Source organism: Sinocyclocheilus rhinocerous, unplaced genomic scaffold, assembly GCF_001515625.1.
Source record: "Sinocyclocheilus rhinocerous isolate Xijiao unplaced genomic scaffold, SAMN03320098_v1.1 scaffold302, whole genome shotgun sequence".
Taxonomy (NCBI): Eukaryota; Metazoa; Chordata; class Actinopteri; order Cypriniformes; family Cyprinidae; genus Sinocyclocheilus; species Sinocyclocheilus rhinocerous.
The window spans coordinates 291,329-301,440 of record NW_015638976.1 but is presented as its reverse complement, the minus strand read 5'-3'; the positions used below and the strand labels follow the sequence as shown (position 1 = coordinate 301,440).

At 38.2% G+C, this 10,112-nt stretch overlaps 2 protein-coding genes across 2 annotated transcripts in view; both read left to right on the top strand.

Moving 5' to 3' along the window:
* Positions 1–7,048, top strand: part of LOC107750707 (cryptochrome-1) — a 9,622-nt gene extending 2,574 nt beyond the window's left edge. The window contains 10 exon segments of the mRNA XM_074560214.1: positions 2,015–2,122; positions 2,227–2,377; positions 3,598–3,738; positions 5,487–5,657; positions 5,741–5,881; positions 5,945–6,013; positions 6,015–6,097; positions 6,385–6,482; positions 6,567–6,677; positions 6,768–7,048. Of these exon segments, the coding sequence (XP_074416315.1) occupies positions 2,015–2,122; positions 2,227–2,377; positions 3,598–3,738; positions 5,487–5,657; positions 5,741–5,881; positions 5,945–6,013; positions 6,015–6,097; positions 6,385–6,482; positions 6,567–6,677; positions 6,768–7,048 (1,354 nt within the window).
* Positions 7,049–7,768: 720 nt separating this feature from the next.
* Positions 7,769–10,112, top strand: part of LOC107750711 (transmembrane protein 263-like) — a 6,001-nt gene continuing 3,657 nt past the window's right edge. The window contains exon 1 of the mRNA XM_016566221.1: positions 7,769–7,920. Within this exon, the coding sequence (XP_016421707.1) occupies positions 7,912–7,920 (9 nt within the window). The 5' untranslated portion in view covers positions 7,769–7,911. The remainder of the gene's footprint in view (positions 7,921–10,112) is intronic.

Sequence of the window (10,112 nt, the reverse complement as noted above, 5' to 3'; positions counted from 1 at the left end):
CATGTTTAACAAGTTGCTAGCATGTTTTTAGCATTATTAGCAAGTTACTAGCATTTTGTTAACATGTTCCTAGCATGATTAGCAAGTTACTAGCATGTTGTTAGCATGATTAGCAAGTTACTAGCATTTTGCTAGCATGATTCTACCATGATTACCATGTTACTAGCATGATTAGCATGTTACTAGCATGTTTCTAGCATGTTTAACAAGTTGCTAGCATGTTTCTAGCATGATTAGCACGTTACTAGCATGGTGTTAGCCTTTTTACCATGATTAGCAAGTTACTAGCACGTTTCTAGCATGATTAGCATGCTACTAGCATGTTGTTAGCATGATTACCAAGTTACTAGCATTTTGTTAGCATGTTTCTAGCATGTTGTTAGCATGTTTCTATGCTAATTCAGCTAAAACCAGTTGATTCAGTAAAAAAAAAAAAACAGCTAAAAAACAGCTAAGAACAGCCTGGCCTGCTAAAAAAAGTGGCCAAAACCACTTTAAAGCCAGCTTGGGAAACTAGCCAAAGCAGCCAATCAGCTTAGGCTGGTTTTAGCTGGGGGGTTTTTCCCAGTAGGGCAGGGAGGCGGGAAGTAGGGGTGCTGAGGGGGCTGCAGCACCCCCTGTTTTCACATGGTTGTAAATGCAACGCCTTGTTCATTTAAATTTATTCAGTTTTAGCATTTAATAATTTATTTGTAATGATCTCTGAAATGTAAATTGTAAGTGGGCTATAATAAACCCATGTTTATCTTTATAAACATGATTAATTTTACTTGTGATGTTTTCTATATGGGATGATTAGCCTAATCCTCATGAACACGTGACGCTAGCGCGTGGTATCAGACATGAACTGTACAGAATGCGAACAAGATTAACTTTAATACACAGAGATAATGGCGCAAAAGCGAATTTCAGATTTTTAAAAATGTTTTAAAATGCCCATCCCAGCAAAAACATTCCAAAATCGGCATCCAAACAACACCAGCCCCAGCCCCAGAACGAGCACCCCCAAACAACTAAAACTAAAATAGAGCTGAAATAAGAATATAAAATACAAATATTAGGTTAAAATCTTAAACTTAAAAGTTAGAGATGTTTCCTTGGGAACTAACTGAAATAAGTTGAAGTTGAAGTGCTGAATTTACTGAAAATAAACTGAAATATATTTTAAATCAGTGCATCAGTACTGTTATAGCTAACTAAAACCGTTTTCGGTAATTGAAATGACATTTACATAAAGTAAAATATAAATATTTGATGAAAAACTTAAAAAAGTAAAGTTAGAAATATTTCCTTGGCAACTAACTAAAATAAGTTGAAGTACTGAAATTACTGAAATGAAAATGAATTAAAGCTAAATAGAAATATTTTAAATCAGTGTTAATGTTGTTAGTTATTAAAAATCGTTTTTGGTAACAAAGTTAAATATAAATATTATATAAATATTAAATTAGAAATACTGTCTTGACTACTAACCAAAATAAATACTATAAGTTGAAGTAGTAAAAGTACTAAAACTGTAATAAAAATTAAAGTTATATTGTAATTAGTGCTGTCAAACGATTAATCGCGATTAATCACATCCAAAATAAAAGTTTTTGTTTACATAATATATGTGTGTGTACTGTGTATATTTATTATGTATATATATAAATACACACACATGCATGTATATATTTAAGAAAATATGTTACGTTTACATATTAAATATATTTATATATGATATAATCTATATGAATATAAATACATACACGTAAATATTTTCAAAATATATGCTGTATGTGTGTGTCTTTATATATATACATAATAAATATACACAGTACACACACATATATTATGTAAACAAAAACTTTTATTTTGGATGTGATTAATCGCGATTAATCGTTTGACAGCACAAATTGAAATATATAAAAAATAAAATATAAAAGTAACTTAATTAAATTAATAATAAATACTATAATAGTACCTAGGCATAAAGTCAGATGTTCATGAAGTGCATTTTGTTTCTTCTCTCCAGGATCGTAAAGGCGAACGGCGGCTCTCCTCCGCTCACGTATAAGAAGTTCCTGCATGTTTTGGGTGAAGCGGAGAAACCAGTGCGGGATCTCAGCGCTGAGGACTTCCTGTAAGTGTGTGTGTTTGTGGTGTCTGACGCGGAGCAGATGCTGCTTCACACTGAAGCACAGATGGAGGAATCACGGGGGGATGTGTGTGTCTTTATGTGTGCAGGAGATGCGCGCCCCCTGCGGAGCCGGACCACGAGCAGGCGTACAGAGTCCCGTCTCTGGCTGATCTGGGTCTAGAGGTTGAGTTTGAGGTCTTATGGCCCGGCGGAGAGACACACGCGCTCCAGAGACTCCACAAACACTTCCAGAGTCAGGTGTGACTCCAATCTTTTCATTCCAGACTGATTCATTCAGTGACGCTATTCTATTTTTCTTGGCCTTTAGTCTTTGAAAGACAGGAGAAAGCATGTGCGTCAGTGTAAGCTAGTTAGATAATTAATTAATGATGATTGTTAAATAATAAAACTATTAAAATGAAATAAAGCTGAAATAAAGTAAAATATAAATGTTAAAAGTATATAACAACTATAAATATAACTATAAAAATATAAATAAGTATTTTAATTACTAAAACTAAACTGAAATAAAAATGAATCAAAGCTAAATAGAAATGTTTTAAATCACTGCATCAGTATTGTTAACTGAAAATAGCTTTCAATAATTGAAATAAGGCTGAAATAAAATATAAATATTAAATAAAAAATGACACTTAAAATCTTAAAGGATAATAACAATTAATAAAAAAATATATTGAAATGTTTTAAATCAGTGCATTAGTGTTGTTATTTTTAATTATATATAAAACTATTAAAAACCATTTCCGGTAATCAAAATAGAGTTGAAATAAATATAAATATTGGATGAAAAACTTTTAAAAAATGTAAATGAAAATTAGATATTAGAAACTCAAATAAAATAAGTTTAAATTGAAGTAATACTACTATTAAAAACCATTATCAATAATGAAAATGAAGTTTTACTTAAATTAAATTTAAAAAACTTAAATGAAAATTAGAAATATCGCCTTGGCGACTAACTGAAATAAAATAAGGTGACGTTGAAGTACTAAAATTACTAAAACTAAACTGAAATGAAAATAAATTGACAAATATAAATATTTGATAACAGTACATCAGTGATGTTAAAAACTTTCTGTAATTTAAATCAAGTTTAAATAAAATATAAATATTAATTAAAAACTTCAACTTAAAAAAAACTTGAGCGAAATTTCAAAATTTTGCCATGGCAACAACTGAAGTAAAGTTGAAGCTCTTAAATTTCTAAAAGTAAAACTAGTTTAAAAAAAAAAAGATATATAAAGTATTTAATAAAACTAATAAGATGAAACCAGCTGAAATCAAAATGAAAACTGAAAATATAAAAATAAAAGCTCATTCAAAATATATATAATGCTATAATAGTATATTATAGGAACAAAGACTGACATGAACAACTCTGATTGGTGTAAGCCCAGTGTTTGAGGAGTGAATCGCCGCTAGCCTGTGGTGAGGTGTGAGATCTCGTGTGTCTGCAGGGATGGGTGGCGAACTTCTCCAAACCGCGGACGGTGCCGAACTCTCTGCTGCCCAGCACCACGGGTCTCAGTCCGTACCTGAGTCTGGGCTGCCTGTCGGTCCGCACCTTCTACCACCGGCTCAACAGCGTCTATGCACAGGTCAGCGTGCATGCTAAACCTCAGCACACAGCACACTACATAGGCAGCATGCTAACTGCAGAGAGAATCATCTCTTTCAGTTGATTCCAATAGTGACTGATGTTAGCATGTTGCTAAGCTAACAACGTTAATAAACAGAAATACACAGATAATGGGTTTGATGATTTAATGAGTTAATACGATATTCCATTAATTCTTTGCTGTATATTTATAATTAGCCCTCACAGCTGATTCCAACCAACTGATGTTAGCATGTTGCTAAGCTAACGACAAAATATTCGAATAAACACAAAATACACGTATTTTGGTTGAAGTAGTGTATTTTTAATGAGTTAATACTATATTTTATTGCAATTTTGCAGTGTAATCAGCGCTGAGGGTTGATTCCAACTGACTGATGTTAGCATGTTGCTAAGCTAACAACGTTAATAAACAAAAATACACAGATAATGGGTGAAGTACTGCATGTTTTAATGAGTTCATACAATATTCCATTAATTCTTTGCTGTATATTTATAATTAGCCCTCACAGCTGATTCCAAACAACTGATGCTAGCATGTTGCTAAGCTAACGTCAAAATATTCGAATAAACACAAAATGCGCAGATATTGGGCGAAGTGGTGTATTTTTAATAATTAATACTATATCTTATTGAAACTTTGAAGAGTAGGTATAATCAGCCCTCACAGTTTATTCCAACCGATTGATGTTAGCATGTTGCTAAGCTAACGACAAAATATTCGAATAAACACAAAATGCACAGATATTGGGCGAAGTAGTGTATTTTTAATAATTAATACTATATATCTTATTGAAATGTTGAAGTGTAGGCATAATCAGCCCTCACAGTTTATTCCAACCGATTGATGTTAGCATGTTGCTAAGCTAACGACAAAATATTTGAATAAACACAAAATACACATATTTTGGTTGAAGTGGTGTATTTTTAATAAGTTAATACTATATTTTATTGCAATTTTGCAGTGTAATCAGTGCTGAGGGTTGATTCCAACTGACTGATGTTAGCATGTTGCTAAGCTAACAACGTTAATAAACAAAAATACACAGTTTTCGTGTTAGCTTATTTTTAAATGAGTTAATACGATAGATATTTCATTAACTTCACAGTATTTTTATAATCAGCCCTCAGGGTTGATTCTAACCAACTGATGTTAGCATATTGCTAAGCTAACAACATTAATAAACACAAAAATATGAAAATATTGTGCGAATTAGTTTATATTTTTAATTGGTTAGTGTTATATTTATTGATACTTTGCAGTATATTTATAATTAACCCACAAAGCTGATTCCAGTAGAGACTAATGTTAGTATGTTGCTAAGCTAGTGATTAGATACTCGCACATAACTATTAAGCACTCACAAATATTGAGTGAAATAGTCAATTTTAATTAATTGAAACTATTTTATTATAGTTTTCATTGCTGAATAAACTATTAAAATGTAAATTGAACACTTCTCAAAGTTTTAACTTAGCTAAAACTAGCGCCTATGGCAATTGAAACGGAATACTAGCGTACTATTTGCGTATAATTAAAAAAACTGTTTATCATTACATGCTGTTTTATTTCATTTCATACAGTAGTATGATATGTCACATGACCTCATTGTGTTGCGTTTTTAATTTACTTTAATTTACTTAATTTACTTTGTTTTGCATTTTTATCCAATTTTCTGTAAACTTGTTGAACACTAACGTTCTCTCACTGACGTTCCCCATCTGCAGTCGAAGAACCACTCGCTGCCGCCCGTATCTCTCCAGGGTCAGGTTCTGTGGCGCGAGTTCTTCTACACCGTCGCGTCGACCACGCCAAACTTCACCAAGATGGAGGGGAACCCGATCTGTCTGCAGATTGACTGGTACCACGATCCAGAGGCTCTGGTGAAATGGAGAACCGTAAGAGAAGCGCACGTTTAATGTATTTCCTGCTGCTTTTGTGTGGCGTCGTAACGTTCTTTGGTCTCCATCCTCCTCCTCAGGCTCAGACGGGCTTCCCGTGGATCGACGCCATCATGACCCAGCTGCGTCAGGAGGGCTGGATCCATCATCTGGCACGACACGCTGTGGCCTGTTTCCTGACGCGTGGAGATCTCTGGATCAGCTGGGAGGAGGGCATGAAGGTACTTCGGGTCTTTCTGTGATTGAGTTACGTATACAGGAATTTCAGGTGTGTACGTTCTCAGGTGTTCGAGGAGCACCTGTTGGACGCAGACTACAGCATGAACGCCGGTAACTGGATGTGGTTATCCGCTAAGCGCGTTCTTCCACAAATACACCAGGATCTTCTGCCCGGTGCGTTTCGGTCGTCGGACCGACCCTCAAGGACAGTACCTGAGGTATCACCAAACAAGCCACTTTAATTGTTCGATCTGCCACGCTAATATTCATGATGTTCTGTGTTTGATCTGCCACACCCACAGCTGTTTAAATTTCATGTAATTCTGTGTTCGATCTGCCACGCCCACCGTTTAATATTCATGATGTTCTGTTGTTGATCTGCCACACCCACCGTTTAATATTCATGATGTTCTGTTGTTGATCTGCCACACCCACCGTTTAATATTCATGATGTTCAACACCCAACGCTGTTTAATATTCATGGCGTTCTGTGTTTGATCTGCAGGAAATACCTGCCCGTTCTGAAGAACTTCCCTTCGCAGTATATTTACGAGCCGTGGAAGGCACCTGAAGACGTCCAGCTTAGCGCCGGCTGCATCATCGGTACGGAGAGATGCTAAACGCTCACTAACCCACCGCTGTGACTGTCTGAACTGGTTTAATATGTTCTGACCCATGTGTGTGCAGGTAAGGACTATCCTCGTCCCATGGTGTGCCACATAGAGGCCAGTCAGAGGAACCTGGGTATGATGCGTCACGTGCGCACGGAGCAGCAGAACACGGCGGAACTCACGCGAGGTAAAACGAAAACCTTACGACTTTCTTACGCGAAATGCAAATGTCGCAAAACACCATCAAAGTGTCATAAATGGTTTGATCTCCTCTCAGATGTGGCGGATGACCCAATGGAGGCGGGGCTTAAGCGTGAGCTGCAGGAGGAGGAGCCTCTTGAGGGGGCGGAGCAACATGGCAGGTCCAAACGTTTCAATGGTGATGCGGATCATAAGTCCCGCCCCCGCAGCTGGACACCAGAGACTCTACAGTTGAGTGGAGGGGGTCATGTGACTCCAGAACCACCCAACTGGACCACCGTATCACTTCATCACGCTGCCCAGGAGTCTATCAGACACGTGTGGATGCCAGAATCATGTTGTACTAAAGAGAAGTGAGCATTTGAGCATTTTTGGGTCTGAACACTGTGATGCTCGTTTCGCTGGTGTTTTTCTGTGTTCATGAGAGAATCGCGTAGGTCAATTATACAACTTAAAAGTCTTTCTGATGCAAATGTGTTTGTTGGTTATTAAATACATGTGCATGTCATGCAAAAGATCAAATAAATCATATAGAAATTTGGCGTGTAAATAAATATCTAAATATTCATAATAGATCTGCATCTCCTCAGAGATCATTGAAAATATAACGTCAGCCTTGTATTATATCAATTATTTTAACATGTAAAATAGGTTTCTAATAAATTATCATTCTAATAAAATATAATTACATATTTTAACAAACCGTCGTTTGTTATAGTGAATTACAAACACTCTCAAGAGAGACTTTTCTGTTTTTTGTTTTTTTTTAATTGTCATTTTGTTTGTGGATTTAATGTTCTGATATAAGCAAACATTCAAACAAAACTCCGAAATCATATTACAGTTATTAAATACATGAGTTTAATGTTTTTTTATGTTGTATTTGTGGTTTTGACTGACCAGTTCTTGTGACGCAAGATCCGGTCGTCGAATAAGCGAATCCTACTACAGCGAAGGCCGAGCTCATGAATATTAAACACGTTCCTTCATTATTATTTCCTCGGAGAGTCCAGTCACGTGGCACGATTATTATTCATAAATCGAGCCCATTTTTAAAACGCCTCCGTTTCAGCCAATCATTCGGGACTACCGTGCGAGCGTCCCGTTACGTCATTAATATTCATGAGCCAGGCTTTCGGCGTGTTGATCCGCGTCCTGGCTCGAGCGCCACGTCGCACAGCGGAGATCCGCGTCGGTCTGGAGAGGAATGCGCTGAAATCATGGTGAAGGTGAGAAAAGCTGCGTCTCGTTTCATATGATAAACACTCAACGAGAGGAACTTTTCCTGCTTTCGTTTCTGTGCATGTTTCAGAAATATCATTTAAAGTCACTTCGAGAGATGCACATGATTCCAAGAGAGAGCTTGAAAGTTTAGTTTAATTAGTTATTAGTGGGATAGTTTTCAGTTTTTACAATATGGGCACTTTAAGTATTTAGTTTTAGCATTATTTGTATATATTTTACTTTTTTGTAAAACAAAAGTATATACCATATATTGTCATTACACACACTATTTGCAATTTATTTACAACTTTGCAATATATATCTTCTAGCTTTCTGCTTTATATATTACGTTACCTGCTAATTTTACCAAGTTTAATTAGTTATTATTGCAATATTTTCAGAATGTCTTTACAATATGGTCACTTGTCTCATATTCTTTATACATATTTACTTTTAACATATTTATAAATATATACTAATTTTACTTTTTTTGTAAAAAACAAAAACGTGTGCGTGCGTGCGTGCGTGCGTGCGTGTGTGTGTGTGAGAGTGTGTGTGTGTGTGTGTGTGAGTCTGTGTGAGTGTGAGTCTGAGTGTGAGTGTCTGTGAGTGTGAGTCTGTGAGGGTGAGTCTGAGTGTGAGTGTCTGTGAGTGTGAGTCTGTGAGGGTGAGTCTGAGTGTGAGTGTCTGTGAGTGTGAGTCTGTGAGGGTGAGTCTGAGTGTGAGTGTCTGTGAGTGTGAGTCTGTGAGGGTGAGTCTGAGTGTGAGTGTCTGTGAGTGTGAGTCTGTGAGGGTGAGTCTGAGTGTGAGTGTCTGTGAGTGTGAGTCTGTGAGGGTGAGTCTGAGTGTGAGTGTCTGTGAGTGTGAGTCTGTGAGGGTGAGTCTGAGTGTGAGTGTCTGTGAGTGTGAGTCTGTGAGGGTGAGTCTGAGTGTGAGTGTCTGTGAGTGTGAGTCTGTGAGGGTGAGTCTGAGTGTGAGTGTCTGTGAGTGTGAGTCTGTGAGGGTGAGTCTGAGTGTGAGTGTCTGTGAGTGTGAGTCTGTGAGGGTGAGTCTGAGTGTGAGTGTCTGTGAGTGTGAGTCTGTGAGGGTGAGTCTGAGTGTGAGTGTCTGTGAGTGTGAGTCTGTGAGGGTGAGTCTGAGTGTGAGTGTCTGTGAGTGTGAGTCTGTGAGGGTGAGTCTGAGTGTGAGTGTCTGTGAGTGTGAGTCTGTGAGGGTGAGTCTGAGTGTGAGTGTCTGTGAGTGTGAGTCTGTGAGGGTGAGTCTGAGTGTGAGTGTCTGTGAGTGTGAGTCTGTGAGGGTGAGTCTGAGTGTGAGTGTCTGTGAGTGTGAGTCTGTGAGGGTGAGTCTGAGTGTGAGTGTCTGTGAGTGTGAGTCTGTGAGGGTGAGTCTGAGTGTGAGTGTCTGTGAGTGTGAGTCTGTGAGGGTGAGTCTGAGTGTGAGTGTCTGTGAGTGTGAGTCTGTGAGGGTGAGTCTGAGTGTGAGTGTCTGTGAGTGTGAGTCTGTGAGGGTGAGTCTGAGTGTGAGTGTCTGTGAGTGTGAGTCTGTGAGGGTGAGTCTGAGTGTGAGTGTCTGTGAGTGTGTGTCTGTGAGTGTGAATGTGAGTCTGTGTGTGAGTGTGAGTCTGTGTGTGTGTGAGTCTGTGTGAGTGTGAGTCTGAGTGTGTGTCTGTGTGAGTGTGAATTTGAGTCTGTGTCTGTGTGTGAGTCTTGAGTGTGAGTGTGTGTCTGTGTGAGTGTGAATCTGTGTCTGTGTCTGTGAGTGAGTCTGAGTGTGAGTGTGTGTCTGTGTGTGAGTGTGAATGTGAGTCTGTGTGTGAGTGTGAGTCTGTGTGTGAGTGTGAGTGTGAGTCTGTGTCTGTGTGTGAGTCTGTGAGTGTCTGTGAGTGTGTGTCTGTGAGTGTGAATGTGAGTCTGTGTCTGTCTGTCTGTCTGTGAGTGTGAGTCTGTGTCTGTGTGTGAATGTGAGTCTGTGTGTGTGAGTGTGAGTCTGAGTGAGTGAGTGTCTGTGTGTGAGTCTGTGTCTGTGTGTGAGTCTGTGAGTGTGAGTCTGAGTGTCTGTGAGTGTGAGTCTGTGTCTGTGTGTGAGTGTGAATGTGAGTCTGTGTGTGAGTCTGAGAGTGAGTGTGAGTGAGTGAGAGTCTGTGTGTGTGTGAGTCTGTGAGTGTGTGTGTGTGTGAGTGAGTGTGTGTGTGAGTGTG